This window comes from Zootermopsis nevadensis, unplaced genomic scaffold, assembly GCF_977971745.1.
Source record: "Zootermopsis nevadensis isolate Lab colony 2312 unplaced genomic scaffold, Znev_1.0 Znev_ptg000016l, whole genome shotgun sequence".
In the NCBI taxonomy this organism is placed as follows: Eukaryota; Metazoa; Arthropoda; class Insecta; order Blattodea; family Termopsidae; genus Zootermopsis; species Zootermopsis nevadensis.
In genome coordinates, this window is record NW_028259148.1 from 8,900,499 (window position 1) to 8,921,611 (window position 21,113).

The following is a 21,113-nucleotide window of genomic DNA, read 5'->3' on the forward strand; positions in this document are numbered from 1 at the left end:
GGTGATGAACCTTCGGGTTCGGTAAGCCATCTAGTTAGTTAGTTAGTTAGTCAAAATAACAATAATTATACTTACAGTTACTATAATTCCGCCATGGCCGGTCCCAAGCCCGGATGAGAAAGGAGAAGGGTTAGGGAGAGAAGTCTCAACTCTCCCCGTAAAACTCAGCATGAGAAGAAGCTGTCCAACTAAGCTTCCTGCTACGTGGGGCAGATAGGAGACAGCCCTTCCACCATTGAAGCCAATCCCCAGCACACTCGAGATAAATCTGATTAAAAGTGAACTAAGGCTGATCGAGAGCATTTCGAGCTCTCTGCGAAACGTTGACACCGTAAGGGAGAAGAGAATCGGTATTAAGTAGGTAAGGTAATATAAAATCTATCTCTGTTTAATCAGGTTCCACAAAGTCCACTCACTCTCAATTTAAATGGTTGCCGTGGCTTTCCGTGGCGCCACTGTCCCACTGTGGGTCTGGCCTTTGGCCTCTGGCCTGGAGTGTCTCGGTCGGAACTGTGCTTCAAACGACGTCACTGTGCTACCCTAGGGTTGAATGTTGGAAAAAGTTAATCTTTTTATATACAAACCACAGAAATCCAAACATAATTCCATCCTTTTTTTGGAAATATCAAAATTATTAGAACCAAAATGAAGAAACAATGAGTTTCTATTCAAGCGACTGACTTATAAACTTATTTTATAACAGAAACTGGCAATGTGTTATATATAAGACTATTAACAAAGATAAACCGAAATGGGTAAGTGTTTATTTTGTAAATGGATTAACAGATAATTACCGAGACAAGTGGCGACCTACTTGAACAGAATGAAGTACGTCAGACACTCAGAGTTATGCAAATTAAAGGCAGCTTAAGCGTAATGGCCGGCGGACAGAAAAATTGTTTGTTCTATCGGAACTTGACCAATGAGATGGAAGTTCTGCGTAATGTGCTTGGCGTGTTTTGAAAAAATATATTCATTTTAGAGAAAAATACCGCTGCCACCGGGTACAAACCCATTTGCAGTTAATGATAAATAATAAAATAAATAAGAAATCTCGTTTAAAATTCCTTTTGTGTAGATAAATCGTAAATTTAATGACCGACCTAATCCAACAAACGTCACTTTCAATAAAACACAAACTTACTGTGACAGACCTACGGCAGTAGTAATCCTACAAATCACCTGCGAATTAAGACGCCATGATGCCAAAGATAACTTTCTCGCCCCATTCACTTCCGGTTACAACCAACATATCTGAGGTGCACAAGTGGCAACACTGAACCTTGACTCGTAAATTATCATATTCATTTTTCATTACAACTTTCTCATTTCATGTATTTATAAATCTATTTATAAATATGTATATTAGAAATTAATTTCAGGTACAACTTTGACTTCTTATTTTCGACTCCGATTTGTTAATTCTTTTATGATGTGAAGATTTAAAACCTTCTGAGGCCAACAGCCGAGTCACTTGGACGGATGCTGCCCCAAGATTTTATTAAGGTTCTTCCTTGTTACTGTGGTACCTGTTTAACAACAAAACCGATACATGTTTTACCAGTAACTAACTTACTGAGTCTAGAAGTTGACATATCTCTCAGCCAGTTAAAGTCGTCTTCTACAGCGCGTTCACTATTAAAGTTGAACGCAATTGTAACATTCCAGATCCCGGCTGGAACTGCCATTTAAGCAAGTTTATTTTATTGTACGAGGAGCGTCCACAAAGTAAGTTTCCCACTCGTCCCACAGCTAGCAAACCTTATATTGCGCGAAGCGACTGTGCGTACGTGATAGAGCAATGACGTAGCATGGCGCATGCAGTAACGGTACTTCCCGCGTTCTCACATTAGCATCGTTACAGCTGTTGAAGATGGAGGTTCTTGTTCCAGCTCCCGCCGACTGTGAAGTGCGGTCAGTGATAACGCTAGGCCGCACACGGCTCGACGGACAGCAAGTCTCCTGCAGGAGTTCAGCTGGGAGGTGTTTAATCATCCACCCTACAGCCCGGACCTCGCTCCCAGTGATTTCCATCTTTTCCTACACCTCAAGAAATTCCTGTCCGGTCAGCGTCAGCGTTTTGAGAATGACAGAGAGGCGGAGATGGTTGTCACACAGTGGTTCCAATCCCAGGCGGCAGACTTCTACGACACAGGTATTCAAAAGTTGGTCCCACGGTATGACAAATGTCTCAATTCCGGTGGCGAATATGTTGAAAAATAGCTGGACACTTGCTGTATCTGTTGCAATAAATATTTCCATGAAATTGTGTTTTGTTTCTGTAAACGGCCCCAGGGAAACTTACTTTGTGGACGAGCCTCGTACTTACGGAGCAATAGGTAACTCGTATCGGCAAATTCTTGTAGAGCTTGGCAGTGAGTCATGCAATTCCAGCAGAAAGCATGGATGTAACAGTTGTCATGAACCAAATTAATCTAGAGCACACTCCCAACTCCGTTTCGTTGACATATTTTTTAATATTATCCTCCCTTGCAGTGTCATAAAACGATTGACTTTTACAATTATAACTTTTATAACGTCTAACATCGTTTATACGAAGTAGGGAACACACATTTTATTAAAATCTCTTCAAGTGTTTTAGAGTAAAATTTTTCAGTTCCCAGCTTCTTCATATTTCGCAAAAAAGGCTTCTTTGATTTTATTAAGGAACGTGACACTTCAGGTTCTCAAGGAGGCGAGTCCGAAGATGGATGTCTTATGGGTTGCGCCGTGTAGTCTGGAAGAAGTGTAGAAGTTTACAGACGTTTCAGACGTTCATCTGTAACGTCGGTAAACGTCTTACAAAAATAATCCGCACAACCCACAACAAAGCAATCTTCATTAGGAAACCACCCGGACACTCGCGTCCCAGGTTGAAGTGAGTCTCTTAGATTGAACTCAAGTATGGCTGGCGAAGAGGCAACACAACAGGATATGTAAACATTTATTTTCAACGAAGGGATAGCTATTCTGTTACATTTACAAAACATGCTGAACATCGCTATACATATGTATTACATAAATATACAACACTTATATTTGTGTAACTTTCAACACTGTAACAATAATGAAATATAGGCCCGGTATTTAATAGCATCATGAATATTATTTTGCAGGCAACTAAGAGGTGCTTAATATTGTGTACATTTAAAAATAAATGTATATATTACATTTTATAGCTTTGGCACATATTACATAAGTCAACTTACCATAACAATCAAAAATATTTCAGCTCTTTGTTATAAAAATATTTATCTAGAGATGGATTATAATGACGCATGTTTGTGTTGCAAAAGAATTGCATTTCACAATTGACTACACTAATTGGCACACATTTGTTCGTATTATCACATAACACAATTATCGTTACTTCTACACTATTAACACGATAAACTTTAAACTACAGAGAAGTGAGAGTAACTGTAATTTATATTGAGTATTAAAAACAGTGATTCAAATTATAATTAAAATTTGACAATATTAAAATATTTTTGTGAACGTAATTTTATGTTTACGTGTGTATTTTAAGACGTCACAAAAACTGCAGTGCCATTTATATATTTTCTTGCGGGTGAGATTTATATTGAAGTGTTATTACATACTAAGATGCACTCAAACTGACAAGACAATTATTATTATATTATTATCATTGTTATGACAATCCTTAAATAGCTGTAAGAGGAATCTAAATGCAAATAGCAATTGCTCATAAGTCTAAGGCGTAAGAATGGTTAGAGAAAAAGATAGAACTACGTACAACCTATTTAAGAAAGCTGACAAATAGTTATTCTTTATTCACAGTAGACAAATTATGTTAACCCGCTGATAAGAAAGTTGAGGGAGAATTAGGAAGGATACCAAAAGAATAGAAAAAATATAAAATTGTGAGGGATAAGTGAGAGACAGTTACTTCAGCGGGGAAGTAGGAAAAAGTATCTTATAGTTAGAAGGTTCCCAGGCAATGCCCGCTCGCCGTTCTGACAAGGCTAGTATAAGAGAGAAATTGACAACAAACTGATAAATTTTGATTAAATTATAATGAATGTTGAAATTATAATTTGTAAAATTAAGCAATTTAGTGGCCTCCACTGTAAGATGGTAAATTTTGATGTAGCAACTTGAAAAATAATTATAATTTCAGATTTGAGGAGCATTTCGTGATCTCTATTTTCAGTGTTCAAAATGAAAATGTCATAAAATGAGATTCCAGTTTCTCACGGAGACAAGTATGAAAATGGCTGTCTTCTTGGATGTTGCATCGTTTAATCTGACATTTCACAGGAACATACTGCCTCCATTATAAGGGTGATCTAATCATGGAAGCAGTAAGTTCCAACTTTGTGTTATGTTACCATGTTAGCACACTTGAAAGCGAAAAATGTGTGTGGAAACCTCCAAGGATACAGAGCCACAGGCAAAAAGAAAGAAAGGAGGAAAAGAGGAAAGAACATCGATTAGTACTGTTTCGTATTCGGAAATTACCGGGTTCAAATCTCGACCCGGACACCAGCTATACTGAGAATTCCGTCGTTTTATAAATTCTATCAGGCCAAAGCTGACTATTTCTTCCTTCTATATCTTGTCTCATTCATTATTCATCAATCTTGCGATGCTATATAGGCTAAAAGCATCGTTAAACAAACTATAAACATTCCTCTCTACAAGTAATAGTACAATCTTCAAATCTGTATAGGAAGGGATGCAATTATCTGCTTTAGTCCAAAAGTCATTCAAGGCGGCTTACCTTTATTGTATAGCATTTGTGTAGGAGAGACTTTTACCACGTTTGACGAGTCAATTGTTTAAAATTTGTTTTTATTTAGTTACTTTGATGAGCGCTTGGGTCGACAAAACCCTTTATCAGTTTAGTAATGAATTAGTCTGTCAATCAGAAATCTCTTGAAGAGATATTCAACGACTTACAGTTTAAAGAGAATTTATTTACTTAGTAAGGTTAATAATCCACTGATCTTAATAATACTTAGTCCGAACATTGGCCTGTGATATCTTCTGTTTAATTTTATTTTCGTTGTCTTTCCAGAAAATTAAATTGCCAGAAATAGACCACGACCGCTTCCACTACATATATTTCAATCCCCCGCCATTACTAGGAATGACGTAAATCGGAACAAAGTGTCACCCTACGATACGATAAAATTCAGTTAATTTACAATGCGAGTTTAAAATCAATATACATATTATACGTTAGGCTATTCCAATCAGCCGAAACGAATCCGTCGTATTAGTAGTAGTCAAATTGGTATTCAGGTACTGCAGAAACCGAACAAAAATTACCTCGTGCAGTAAAATTGGATTTTCTGAAAGAAGACGACAAAATAGTGTGGCTGATTAATCTAATGTGCGGTTTATTTACGACACTTCTCAATATTCAGACCCTTCCCTCAGCTCTGCGCTCCACAAATAATTACCAATTAGTGGTTGTCGCCTTCAGATGTCGACTTCCATTATGTACTAAGAGCAAACTCTCCAATATTATGAAATCGCGTGGAAAACGAGACCACAACATGAAGTAAATATTACCGGGCCAATTTGCGAACAATAACCATACATATCCCCTTCTACTACGACTACTCCCTCCTTCCACTAGGGTTTATCTACGGGTCGAGTTTGCCTCCACATTCACAAAATCTCTTGCCTTTTATTTGTTCTATTGTTCATAATCAATTTGCCTTCCCATAACACAATCACAGTCATTTGGCGGCTGTGCCGGCAGTTCGGGACTGCACGACACGGCCTTACCGCGCGATTACTCTCGGTTATAGTTTCCTAGTCCTAACGGCACAGCCGTCAAATGTTTTTACACTGCAACTGTATGTGTACTGATCAAGTTTTAAAACTTCACACTTCAAATAAACACGATTATTCAAAAGTACATGTACAAGTGGAAAGTACAAATATGGTTCTTATAAACTTACATACAGTTGTAACACCTTTATGTCTGACGTAGCCGCGGATAATATCGTCCTCTTGTGTCTATTCACCTCTACACCAACACACTTCTTCCACAAATGACGCCATCAATGTAACATTCGCGCATCCAAGGCTCAACTGATGAAGGTAATACACGTCACGTGTTCCACATCGATACAGCCACAGTTCAATCACTCCCCAGTGTCCTACAGATGCTCAGAGACTTTTAATCACTCTGTATATGATATAAAATGGAGAAAATATGTTGATTAAATACGACATTTTGATGCATCAGCCGATTAGGACTGCCATTTTACTATTTGTAAGTAAAATGGCAATCCTAATCGGCTGATAGCCTATATAAGAAATGGGTTAGTGATTGTGCATGAATGAATAATGGAAAATTAGTGAAACTTTTATTTTTTCTTCTCGAGATAATTAAGTTAATAATTACATTGTGACTACCACTGAGTGAAGCAAAAGTTCAGTCCAAAAGATCAATACGTTGTCCACTCACTACTTTAATATTTCAAGTGAAATAAATTTAAAAGCAGAACACTGAAACAGGTAAGTAGAAGTGAGATAATAGAATCTGTGTCAGATGTTAGATTAAAGGTACTAGCGTCGTGTCCAAAGCGCTTCATATGGATACTTCTGAACATAAATAAAACACTCGAGTCTGGTAGACTGCAGATAAGTGATATAATTACTGGATAAAGTTTTGGTGACACATGACTGAAAAATATACCGATATCAAAAAGGGATTCTCCATTGTCTTAGTTGTATTTGACTTACTATGAGACTGTTAGTAATTGTATTTGTGGCTATGGTGTAAAAGTAAAGTAAAGTTTGTCCCACTACACGCCATGTAGGCGTTTGGGGTGAGTGGAGGTATAGCTCCAACTCATTCTTGACCCCGGCACTAGATGGGGATTTATCCAAAGTATCGCCTCTAATCTTAAAATAAAACAATAGTGATAAAGATAATAATCATAACAAAATAATGATTTTTTTGGTTTTCCAGCCAATCAGTTGAAGATCAGAATTGAGACAAATCCCAAAACATCGTGGAAATCAAATAAATGGTTGCTCATCGTTTAATTAAAACAAGAAATTGTTATAATAAAAAGCAGAATTAAATCTGTCCCACTGCACGCCATGTAGGCGCTTGGGGGGGAGAGCTCCTATTCATTCTTAACATCGGCACGATAATAATAATATCCGATATCAAACATAACTTAGACAATGGAAATTATCCATCATATTCGTGGTGGAAACTAACAGATTTCTTTTGCAGTTACTTATAAATTACCAGGAACTAAGCCCAATTTTTAAGCAGTGTTTCAGACGTGTAGGTATATTTCTTACATACCGGAAGTTGTGTTAGAAAATCTTTACTTCCCTACACGCTGTTAGTCAGCCAGCCAGTTGAGGTTTACGCTCGAGGCGCACTAGCTGGCTAACGACATTTCTTATCTGATCCATTACCAGTGTCCCAGTGTATGAAATACCACTGAACCACGGGAAAAACAAAAGACTATTTATGTTCCGTTTTTCAAAATGTTAGCCGGGATAACACGGTTAACATGAACGCTTTAACCTCGATGAACACATACAAATATACATATGTATAGGCCTGCTACATTTGTAAGGGTTATCTTGTCCGTCTGTCTGTAGAACGTCAATACACATCCCAATAAATTTGACAGACACATTATTGTGGCAAGAGATTGTTCTTTTAGGACAATGTTGGTGAAAAAATGAGAAATGTTTCAGAATTACGAGTCACCTAAAAATTATATTAGTATCCATATATATTAATTTTGTTACATTTTGAAAGTATTTTAGAAGATACCTTACATAATGATTTTGTTCTGTTGTCTGGCTGTGTGAAGTAAAGTTAGAACAAATTCTAGTCAGTTGAAACCCCAAATCTAAAATGACATTACTACGCCTGAAATTACAAATTTGTTCCAATAATGACAAGTTCTTAATAAAATTTAATTTTCTTAATAATAAATAAATGTACACGAATCAATTCGCTCAACTCGGCACGTGCAGTTCAAACTTCACTCAAAAACTTTTCCTGGAAATGTTCTTGTAGACAGCCCTTCACTTGTTACAGATTTTTTTTTAACAAAGTTTACTTAAAGACAGCACAGTTCAAATTACGAGTCGACTCTCACGTGCCAAACATCGTATTCTTTAGTCTCCGTGTAACTGATTTCCTGTCGCCCTGATACAAAACATTCCACTAAGTTCTCTTCTTATTTTCTAAAAGCACTCCACAAGAAACATTTCACATAACTATTACATGCTACATAAACATTTTCCCGACTTCATATACATTGTTTTACTTTATATTAATATGCAATTTCCACCGAAAAATAACTAATTTTAAAGTAATTATTTATTGAATGTAGTAAAAGATATAATAAACAAGTATTATTCCGATACAGTTCCATTTTTAACTTTTCATACATGTAACGTGTGAATTCGAAAGTTGACAAAATATGTCCTCCACCACCTGTCCACTCATTCTGAAACTGACCATTCAGTTACTTCCAGACAAAATCACTGGAATATGACGGTGTTCCATATTTGTTTACGACTGTGGAGAAGAATTATTTTGTACAATATCCAAATAAAAACATGTTAAATATGTTGAGTATTGATTCGTCTGAGAACAAAATGAAAGTATCATTCCAGTGCTGTACGTAAGCATAACACGTTTTCCTTTGTCGTATCTTTTTAATACTCTACGTAAAAGATAGTTCGATTAGAGCCCAAGATTCGACAGTTATATGACGACCGGGGTTCGATCCCCGACGGGGGCAGAGGATTTTTCCTCTGGCCTCTGCGTCCAGACCGGCTCTGGGGACCAGCCAGCCTCCTCTACAATGGATACCAGGGTCCTTTCCCGGGAGTAAAGCCGGCCGGGGCGTGATGCTGACCACTCACCCCCATCTAGTGCCGGGGTCAAGAAAGAGAGGAGCTATACCTCCTCCCCCCCAAGTGCCTACATGGCGTATAGTGGGACAAACTTTACTTTACTTTACTTTTACCTGGCATGTAGAATATTGCTTCATCAGATAATGCGTCTTTGCTCAAATAATTTTCTAAATGTTTTTGTTAATATTTTATTCGTTCTGTCAATATTATGCCGAGCTCTGTCCATTGTACGAGGTAAACTTGATACAGAGATATAAAGGTTATATGCCTCAGACATTCGACAGTGCCGAATGTGATATAGGTTTTAATCTGTGAAATCCTTCTCAATGGTTCTAAATTATAAAATAATTTTCTTACGTTATAGTTTGGACGATGGATAAAATCTCTAAAAGAACAATTTTACACACGATGATTTTACACAGACTGATGTTTCTTACCTGACCAGTGATGTGATGTGCCATCTGCAGTCAACAGTAATTAGGTTCACGTACGAGTACAGACAGACGCCGTTATTCTAACTCATAATTAGTGACGTTATTCAATAAATATTTAAATCTCAAATCGGCAAAAATAACAACAACAAATATCTCGAATTGAGTTCCGATGTCAGTCAAGTCGTTACAGAACGAATTCAAACAGATGTTGCGTTCAAATGAGATCCGGAAGATGATTTAATGATACGATGATTTTCACCAGCTTCTGAAATAGAATTTCTACAGGTTCTAGAGTAACTTTTTCTGAACTGCTCATTGTTCTTGTTAATTCTTTGAACTGCAGCCGCTGACGCCGAATTATGACGATGCAAACTGCCAGCCCTCGTACGTCTTACACTTTTCCCACCCTTAGATTTTGTGATGGTCATTCTGGTCATCAAAACACTCCCATTCTTTGTATTCGTTCTGCAACTGAAACTACTATTCACACTTGCACGAAATTCGTTGTTGTACCTAAGTGTTGAGCAACAGGAACGACTAGTTATAATTTCTTTAAAGCCGATACGAAATTTTCTGTTGAAAAAAGCATATAAGATCGGATTAACACATGAATTTGAAGCTCCAAGCCATTGTGCTACTGGGAGCAAAGAATGTATCGTAGCTTCTTCAGTTTCAGAAGAGAAAGGTCCTCCAAATTTGACCCTGGTGAAAAGGACGTACAAAGGTAACCATGACAAGGCGAAAGATATGACAACGACAAGTAACATCTTGATGACTTTGACTTTGGAGCGGTGGATCATGAGGTCCACGACTCCACCGTGAGAATGTGGCTCCCCGGGTAGGGTTCTTCTACACACTCGTCGCCAGATGAGTAAGTAGCACAACGAGATGAGGGTCAACGGGAAGAGGTAGCACATCACGAGGTGGGCCACAACAAAATAGATGTTCCCACTGTGTGGGCTCGGCCAGGACTCGGTGCAGATCTGGGAGTACACAAAATATACCATGAAGCTTATTTAATGGATAATGTTCAGATTATAATAAGTAACAGATGGAAAGAAATTTAAAACCGAAATGGTTGTGTGGCTTATCTAGAACAGTGGTATTCAACCTTTTTTGTTCGCGTACCCCCAGATATAATTTCTCTTCAACTTCGTACCCCCAAAGTTGTTGGTGTATAATTCAAATTATACATAGTATATAATCTACATCTAAAATAAATTAAATAAATTACATCCAAAATAATGTATTCAATCTGGCCCTGATTATTCAGTGCTTATAAAATAATACTTTTTTTTAAATTTCACGTACCCCTTAAGATGTCTTCGCGTACCCCAGGTTGAATACCACTGATCTAGAAGGTACCATTATATTTGCAGGCATCGTGCTTGAATCTTAACTCAGAAACCAAATATATGCTTATGCGCATTTGGTACGTTTCTCTTATCCTTCCAGCCAGATATCATGAAGTAATCGATGTTTTTCTTGGTCGTGACGCCGTATAGACTCGTAGGTAGAAACCAGCGTCTAGTAGAAACATCATCAGGGTTAAACTTCTACCCTGAAGTACGGGATAATATGTATCTCCGAAACGTTGATATTTACCTATTTATTTTTATTATTTATTACCAATTGCAACAAAGTAGCAACGTTGTACTGTTAATTTCGAGTTGCGCGAAAGGCGAGGGGTTTAAATACTTCCGTGGCCTTGAAGCATGCAACTTAGTGACGGCTAGAATGGTGGCGACAGGTAGGAAGAATTTACAATGACTTTCTTCAAGGACAGGATGTCCGATCTTACCAGCACATCACTCCCTTCTTCGAGAGGTTTCAATCCGAAGAAGATAGCCCAGGGTAACGTGATGGTAAGGGAAAACGTCCAGATGATGATAACCACGACCCGACAGGCTCGTGACGTCATTTGCCACTTAAGTGGGTAGCAAATGGCGAGGCAGCGTTCAACGGAAATAGCGACCAGGGTGTTGATGGACGCGCTGACCGACACCCCCTGCAGGTAGGGTACAGTCTTGCAGATGACCCAGCCCATAATCCAGGCTGCGAACATAACACCAGTGTGATGATGTTGGGGTTTCTTCGAATCTATTCAAAAATCTGAATATTGGTGTCTCATGGGTTGTAGCGGCGGGTAGAAGTAAACCAACGTTTCAGATGTCTTTGCTGCCGCCATCATCAGGGCGATGATTCATCGCTGAGTCAATAGTCGTTTACCATCGCCCTGATGATGGAGGCAGTAAGACCCCCGAAACGTTGGTAAACATCTACCATACTACACGGCGCAGCAACCCAGAAGACAGAAATCTTCATACTCACCGCTGTGAAAACCTCAAATCATGCATAGTAATTATTTGTGGTACGCAAGACATCCACAACAGGTCAAAAATTTAGACGTTTTTGTCAACCCACTGTAATATGAATGTCATGAAGTGGTCTATGTGGTTGATTGACTTCTAATTACTCGCTCTGAAATTTAGACACAGAGCTACGCAAAGGTAAAAAAAGCATAAAATAACAATATATCGAAACCACATAACCACAGATGTATGAAACAGCTTATAAAATAAATTGAAAATGCCAAATGTGGTCCAGTACATGAGTAATATCATCGAGAAGTAACATCTATGTCACAAAAGGATGTGCGGGACTCGTAACATATGCATGATAAAAATTGCAAATAACAAGTGTTTTTAAAATATATGACAAAATAAATGGGTCTTAAGCTTTAAAAGTAAAATAAAAATATAAACTATTAAATGTAAATTAATAACACGTGATTTTATTGCAAAATCAATGTATTTACTTTATAACAAGTAACCGGGGCAGCAAGTACCTTTGAAACGTCGATAAACGTCTACTAGACTACACGGTGCTACAAACCAGAATACAGACATCTTCATCTTCCATTACTGTTTGTTACAAACAAATAAATTAAACGGGCAGTCCTCACTCTTAGGAATATTTCCGTTCCTGGGGACAATTCGCAAAGCGAATCTCTATTACCTATAAGTCCAAATGTTATAATTTGGAGTTAAATTCCCAAACGATATGAAAATTAATTAAAAGATATAAATCGACTATTTTATTGCACGAAACAAAGCAAACAATCAACAGAAACAGATTATTAAATATTCTACGAAAAGAATGCTACACGCGGCTTTACTGGCTGAACCAAAAACGTGGTGTTTGGTGGACACAAATTTCATATTTGGGTTCCATCGCGTCTTTCAATTGTTTTTGTTAGCATGATTAAAATATAGACAATATGTTCCTCGGAAACCACGATATTTTTACCTTCATGTCCACACGGCGGTACTGCACAGAAAACCAACAATGACAGTAAATATACAGTCGCGTAGGAAGTCAAAAATATTCCAGGTACCCGAATATTTATTACCATGTTCACAAAAATCCGAATCTGGTCACCATCCAGGGTCATGTGAATCCAATCCATATTTTTTAACATCAATTTTAATATTATTATTCTAGTTTATGTCTATCCCCCCCAAATAGTGTTCTTGTTCGTTCAAAATTTGTGTCCAAAAGTTTTTATGTATTTATTATTCTTCCCATGTATCAATAAAGTCCTGTCCAGTCTCATCGTATTAATTTGATCACTCTAATATATTACAAAGGAAACAAATTATAAATCATTTTATATTATTCATAAATTAAATTTATAAACATAATTACCAACTATATCCGTGCATCAGAGTCCTTGTATGGAAACCATTAATCTCACCATTAATTTGTTTGTAGTTTATTTAACGACGCCAACCGCAGCTCAGATTTCATAGCGTCGAATAAGAGGATTATAATAAATAATAAATTGTAAAGGATGTGGAAGGGAGCAGTCGTGGCCTAATTTAAGGCACTTTCAGGAATTTGCGTGAACTGAGGAAAACCATGAAAACATCAGTGACGTTAGTCGATCTCTGGGCAGAGATTTAAACACGGGATGTCCAAAATATGAAGCTAATATTCGGTTTTCTCTGCCTATTATTGCATTTGAAGGTTAACTTCAGTACTCACGCGAAACTAACACTGAACGTCTACTGATTAGATGAATTCCAATCTAAATGTCTGCATAGTTAAATATTGCTATTGTGACAAGAATGTACTCAAATTAAATTCGGCGTGAATGTAACCAGCACCTTGTTACCATGGACAGCTTGTTCTTGTTTGGACAGAGAGCCAAATTACAATGTTCCTTTGTGTCAGCTCAGGTTTAACATATGCAATTGCTTGCTGTACTCTGTGTTCAAACCGCAGTTACAGTTCACATCAAACAGACGGCAGCACTAGCAGTCATTTAGGGGTTGAGAGGGGTGCGGGGGGAGGGCGCTGTCGGGGTTCAACGTGAACTTTGACACCGCTATCACCAGTCACAGACGCTGATTCCAAATCCGATGTATCTTGCAGAAATCTAAGACTCTGTCACAGTGTAGCGGTATTTCGTTCTGAACTGTGGTTATGCAAATCAGGGATTTAAACCTGGTGCATTTCATTTATGTAAATTAGCCATGAATCATACGTGATGAAATTTTAATGCTTTCATCCAACATGGAATCATTAGCAAGCGAAGCGTGTAACGTATAAACCCACTCACTAGCAAGGTCCTACACACCCACATATAAAGCTTTTTCTAAGAATAAAACCAGTAACAAGTTTCTATTTTAGTGCATCTTGATGAGATGGGTAAAACATGTAGCGTGCAAGAAAGATGAGAAATATCTACAATATATTGATTGGAAACCCTGAAGCAAGAAACCACTCGAAAGACAGGAATAAATGGAGGGTAATATTAAAGAATATCTTAAAGAAATGGAATTTGATAATAGGGCTCGACTTCACTACATTTACCAGGTACTTCATATATACCCAAATACAGCAGTTTAAAAAAGTGTCGAAGTAAATGGATTTTGCAGCAAATACACAACGTTTTTTTAAAAATGTTGACTAAGAAACGCGGTTATGCGCCTACCAAATAAAGGATTACGCCATCTTGCAGTCACAGTTCTCGCCTTTCGTGTAGAGGAATATCTGTCAGCGATCTTTCTAAAATGTCCACAACCTCTAACGACTGACTTTCAGAAACATGTTTATTACATCTTTTGACTCGAACTGAGCCCCCAAACACGTCCCTAATCTACGGATATCCTAATGCGAAACAGACTTTGCATTTACATATGGATTCACATTACTATTTAAACCTACTCCTATGTTACAGTGTAAATCTACAAAATTAGGTAACGTATTAGACGTGTTTCTGCACAGCTTGAAAATAAGATAATAACGTTGGAACATGCATCTACAGTATTTTAAACAACATGAACTGGTGACGGTTTAAAGCTCATAAAAGCAGCCTACTTTCAAGAACGCAACTAAATGTACTAACACAACGCGCTCTTAATTCCTATGGAGCAGTTAACAAGCAAATCTCCGCTATTTGAACACGGAGCGACGGCTCAACACCTGGGTTACGATGCCGTCCATTTTAATGACTGTGAGCAAACTAAATATTTGACCGAGTCTCCGTTTATTTTACTAAGCTTATCCAGCTCAATAAATTATGTAGTGTCAAATAGTAGGATGAACTCTTAATGAAGACTTATAAAGACGAGAAAGGAAACTTTACTCATGATTCCAAAATAACTGAAAAGATTTTCATAAATTTTGGTGTGGACGTCATGCCACTGGAGGTAACTACAAGCTTTTTACGTCTTAATTTCTTTAATCGTTAATACCAATTTGATAGATACTCGAAATTTCGAGGTGGAGAGATGGCCGTCTGTGATGACATTACCCATGATTCCCGGCTATAACGGCAACGCTATAATGACGTCATCTGCTTGACATTAGCAACCAATCAGATAGACACCATACTCCCCACCCACGCAAGTATTACCCGCTCAGGATAAATCCAAAACTTAAAATTAAACCTAATGTTTATTGTGTCCCTGACCTCCCTTCCTCCAACCCCATATAACTCCCTCCATTTCTCAGCATTGTCACTTCAGCCCTGAAGATGAAGACGGCATGTTTCTCTAAACTGCAACAAAAACCCAGAAGGACATAATATTTATATGTGTGGATGCAACGCGAGGCAACTTGGGTTAGTACAAACGTCTGCACCATGGCAGTTTTATTATTTTCTATGATGTAAATAAAAAATCCTTACCAAAGCCCGTGTGTATGACCACTACTCTGTAAAATGAACCGGGATAGCTCAGTCAGTATAGTGACTAGCTACGGGCTGGACGACCGGGGTTCGATCCCCGACGGGGGCAGAGGATTTTTCCTCTAGCCTCTGCGTCCAGATCGGCTCTGGGGCCCACCCAGCCTCCTCTACAATGGGTACCAGGGTTCTTTCCCGGGGGTAAAGCCGGCCGGGGCGTGATGCTGACCACTCACCCCCATCTAGTGCCGAGGTCAAGGAAGAGAGAAGCTATACCTCCACTCCCCCCAAACGCCTACATAGCGTATAGTGGGACAAACTTTACTTTTTTTTACCATTAAATTCTGTAATAATATAAATTAACTATTTAATACTATTATACATCTCACAATTTTAAAGGATTTATTAGCTACTCTCACGCAATGGATAGTTTTCAGTTAATAAGTAAGAGAGAAATAAAATTTTGGTTTAGAATTACGGGCGGCCTGTTGTAAGAATTCTTAACACTTCGTACTCTTCATCATCAAAGCTATCATCAGCCATTTTAATCCTCTCTGTAAGGGTTTCTTTCTCTCATTCAGTTTCCCAGAACTGAACTTTTCAGCGGGCCGGGACCTGAAAATGCGACATAATCCGACACGCGAGAGACGAGGTTACGAAGATCAGCTTAGGCAGGCTTATACCGTTTTCAGAGCTTACACAGCAAGATTATAGAAACTGTGTGATTCTTGATACCGTACAACAAAGCAGTGTCTTTTATTTGGCAAAATAAAAAAGTTAAACACTTCATATTGTTATAAAACTGTGTACCTTAAACGGATAAAACTATTAATACTCACAACCTTAGTAAAACATGTTAGTGCAGACGTTTAAATATAAAAGTTAAGCTACCAATGGTTTTCGTATGAAAACTAGATACAAATATAAATTTGAACTCAATAATCTATATATCAGTGGTATTCAACCTTTTTTGTTCGCGTACCCCCAGATATAATTTCTCTTCAACTTTGTACCCCCAAAGTTGTTGGTGTATAATTCAAGTTATATTACATAGGATATAATCTACATCTAAAATAAATTAAATAAATTACATTACTGATTATTCAGTATTTATCATAAAATAACATTTTTTTTTTAAATTTCACGTATCCCCTAAGATGTCTTCGCGTACCCCCGGGGGTACGCGTACCCCAGGATGATAACCACTGATCTACATCACCATAAGCTTTACTACATTATATTATGAGATACGTGTACATTTTATAATTGTTATCAAACAACATTCGATCCTTCACGACACAGAATGCATAAAAATCTTATTTTTGTATTACAGTGTCATGTGGCGGATAAAATAAAACATGAAATTCGCTATTTCTGCAGTACGAATGAATTCTGTATATAAAAGACATCAATTTTATACTTTGTTGTCATTTTGCCCTTTATAACTGGGATGTCGTGTTAACCTGTCCGCCATAAATTGCAGTTGCAGACATAAAAGACGAACAAAGACAAAGAAACAACTGTCATAGTTTTCATTCGCGTTTATGTGCGATTCGTAACTGACATAAAAAGCATTTATTACGTTGGAACGCGAACGAGTGATGTGGGGGATTCTGTCATAATTCAGCTGAAGGAGCTAGTAGCGGGCAATTGGAGTAATCACAAAGGAGCTTACGAGGTGGACACATTCGAAGTCATAAGACAGATCACCGCTGAGCTAAGCTCTTCGTTGAAATTGCAGGAAATACTAGATTAAATTTTAATGCAAATTTAACACTGTTTAGGCGAAGATTTCGTGTAGAAACAAGATGAGATTTGTTACAACTGTAAGAAGTTTAACGCGCAATTATAAATTTGTCATTATTATGTGACGTGGTGCTATAAGGGCTAATATAAAATTATATTTCTTAGGTAATTACATTTCTCCTACGATTCTAAAAAAAATATCATGGCGTTGATTTCATAACATTAGTCAAGCCAGTCATGAGTTAGCAGACTTTTTGAAACATAAAACTGGACTGTATTTTAAGCAATGTTTTCGCTGTTGAAACCTTACATTGCAAAATGGTATTTGCCCCTTTTACCATCAAGCCACAGATGTATTCTTTCCTTGTACTACGGTTCAGTGGCGGGCGAATTATCAGATCTAAGATAAGGTTTCGAGCGATAAAGATCGGCAAGAAATATAATACTTTGTCGAATATCCCCAAAGTAACATTATGGTAACTCTGCTAGTTTTAATCATAAACAATAACGACCACATAAGGCAAGGAGACAGAGGATAATATTAAAATGGAAAATTTTGGGTTTTGCTACCAGTGTCTGTCGTAAAATCACTTTCGAAACTGCAAGAATCAATCGTAATATTAAAGTTGCCAGCTTCCAGCACGTAATATCAATAGAAAGCGCACATCTTTCGAGATAATCGATATGCTTGTTGAAACTACATCTGACTTATCCTTAACTTAGTGCTTACACTAAAAGCCTGCTACAGCCGTCGGCATTCAATGAGGATACATGTCACCAGTAAGTGGCAAGTGCTAAGGGCTTTTATACTTAAATTTAATTACCAGTGATGAGTAACTGAAGATGCAGAGGCCTTACTTGAAACATCTCCGCCGATTACTGTAATGTTACGGTGCCAGAGGAAGACAAGAAACTGGAAATGGTGACGGGAGATGAATTACAAGAACGAAGAGCTAACTTCTTGGGGTTGACAGCTGAAAATGCATAGAGCAGTGGCTCACTCAATGGAAACATGTCAAGTTTCTAACACGATGCTCACTTTTCGCACCGTTTACAACAGGTGATTAACCTATAAGGGCTCTTCATAAGGTAAGGATAATTAGGGTTAAAGCTCCTGGACCTACAATTTCGTATCACGGTATGTGTTTTAATTTTGTGGTTTAGTTAAATTTGACTATTGAGCAGTGAGTTGGTAGGACTGTGGTGTCAACAAGTCACTAAAATAGATAAATAATACCCCTAAATGTTTTAGTTAAACAGCAGTCATCTCAAAAGAAATGTATAAATGTAAATAGAGATTAATTTATTCTACATGCACCACCCACTTTAGAAAGGGAGAGTTCTCTTATCAGTTTTCCAGCAGAATTGTCGTGTTTAGTGTTGACACTCGTCTTCAGTGTTTCCGCCAAAAAACGTGATCTCGAAACTTTTTTGGAAATTTGTTAGTAATTCTCCAGAAAAATGGGAACTACAATTTACTAAACAGCAGTATAACTCAAATTAGTACTTTCAACCAGAACATTTAATTATCTTTTATGATTCTTTATCAGCATCTCGGTTCGCTAAGTTACATTACGTAATCATGACATTTGGCAAGTTTATTTGGCTTGTGAACAGGCTTTGTCATGTCTGAAACAGAACGTTATTAAGTTCCGTTCAAGAATCACCGATTTTCAGTTACATGATAGTGTTACAAAACATAAACACTATCGATATGTCATGTCAGGGTGACAAAATTTCCATAACTTTTTATAATTGATTGTGGAAAAAATTTAGTGCCGTAATGGCTCGTTCTTGGTAAAACAAATTCAACATTTGAAATCAGAAACACGTGATTTGCGACAACTTTTCACGTTTTACATTTTTCTATATTATTCCAAAATAACAGATTTCTCATACGTCTGGACTTATGGAACACGCTGTATAATATTAATTCTAGATCTAAATATTACGTCGAAGAACACCTGAGGAGGATCAATAGAAACTAAAATGTAAACAGTGGAGTTAAATGTAATAAAGGAGTTAAATTTGTTTCAGGGAAATTATGTAAGATTTAAACCAATCACACAACACATGAAACAATTAGAAAAGAATAAAATGTTACTTCTTCTGTTATCATCTGTTTCAGATAAAATTAAAGGCCAATGATGTGAAATCGAAAAAAAGGGTAAGATTTGATGTTTTCACGGCGGTAAGTTCCAAGATGGCTGTCTTCTGGGTTTCTACTAGATAACACGGCGCTACAACCCAGAAGACTGCCATCTTGGGAAAAAAATTAGAAATACATGTATAGCAATGTGAACTATACATTTAGACTCTCTTTTATTAAAGGGAATTTGTTTAAAACTTCATTCCACAATTTGATAACAACAGAAGATTATATTTTAAAACTAATTTTCATTTTCTTCAAAAAAATCCCCTTTCTTTGTCTTTACTGCTAAGCAGATGACATTTTTCAAAGGAAATTTAATTTATATACAGTTCAATCTATATTCTTTATAATTTTCCAGGAAACTCTTTACATTTCCCAACATAAAATTGCTTATAGGTAACAAAAGAAAATATGGGACTGGCAGCAAAGTTTAAAGAAAGCGGTAAACATCCTGACCAGAACAGCTGATTTCCAGACCAATATTTGTAATTGGGGCCTTCTGAATACGATATCTATCGAGTTCTAACAATCTGATATCGGTGTACTGTTTTTCTCAAAATATTTGACACTTTGTTTCAAATACTTCAGATCATACAGTTTGACCAACTTGATAACAAATGACAACGTTCCGTATGAAGTGGTCACACTGGGTCCATAAATACCAAAATGTAATTACCATATAAACTTGTAATGGCAATACTTAATACGAAATTTATTATGGGGATACAATATTAAAATGGATCTTAGAGATATAAAGTGGGATACTTTGGACTAAATTCAGTTGTCCAATGACGACTCCAATTATATAAAGAAGTGGTTTCAACCAGGGGTACGCGAAGATATCTTAGGAGGGTACGTGAAATTTAAAAAAAAATATATTTTTTATGATTAATCAGTATTGTAGTTAATTTAATTTATTTTAGATGTAGATTATATATTATGTATAACTTGAATTATACACCAACATCTTTAGGGGTACAAAGATGAAGAGAAATTATATCTGGGGGTACGCGAACCAAAAAAGGTTGAATACCACTGATTTAAAGGGTTGCGAAACTCGACAGTGTAACTACCAGCTTCTTACAAATTTGTCTGCTTATTGAAGTCAGCAAAAGCATTGTTCATTTATGACCTTAACTAAATAATTTTGCTCGTCAGAAACTGCATTACTTCTCCAGATAATATTAAAATGGATCTTTAAGAAATAGGGTGTGAAAGTGTGGAGTGAATTGATCTGGCGAATGATAGCGTTCAGTGGCGGTCTCTGATAAATACACGGTAATTAAACATTAATTTCTATAAAATATAGGTAAATTTTGTGACGAGCTGAGTGGCTATAAGCTTCCAAAGAACTACTTGCTCGGTGGAGTAAGTATGTTAATTACACCTGTTGCATAATACCCCTAGAATTGACACAGAATCGTCTCAATCAAATGTTGTTAAAAATCTTGTATATTCCAGTGTGAAACCTCTCGGAATACGATTTGTAGCTGGGAGTTCAATTAAATTGATCTTGGATAATCACGCTAACTGCGTGACTCAATGTGGCAGGGATAAATCATTTTTAATTCATTTAACCAAATGTTGCACAGAAATTATATTGTAATAGATTAATCGCTACTTACGACAGGATACTAGTCATACGACGGAAACTGAACGCATTTTCGACAACGTTTATAACTTCCTACGTGTTAATATGAATAGG

The 21,113-nt window shown here is 37.1% G+C and overlaps 1 protein-coding gene across 1 annotated transcript in view; it reads right to left on the reverse strand.

Annotated features, from left to right (window-relative positions):
- Window positions 1-2,930: 2,930 nt before the first annotated feature.
- LOC110828724 (neuropeptide SIFamide receptor) overlaps window positions 2,931-21,113 on the reverse strand; it is a 49,024-nt gene continuing 30,841 nt past the window's right edge. Inside the window, exons 4-5 of the mRNA XM_022061699.2 lie at window positions 11,119-11,372; window positions 2,931-10,300 (exon numbers count right to left, since the gene is read on the reverse strand). Coding sequence (XP_021917391.1) covers window positions 9,515-10,300; window positions 11,119-11,372 — 1,040 coding nt within the window. The 3' untranslated portion in view covers window positions 2,931-9,514. The remainder of the gene's footprint in view (window positions 10,301-11,118; window positions 11,373-21,113) is intronic.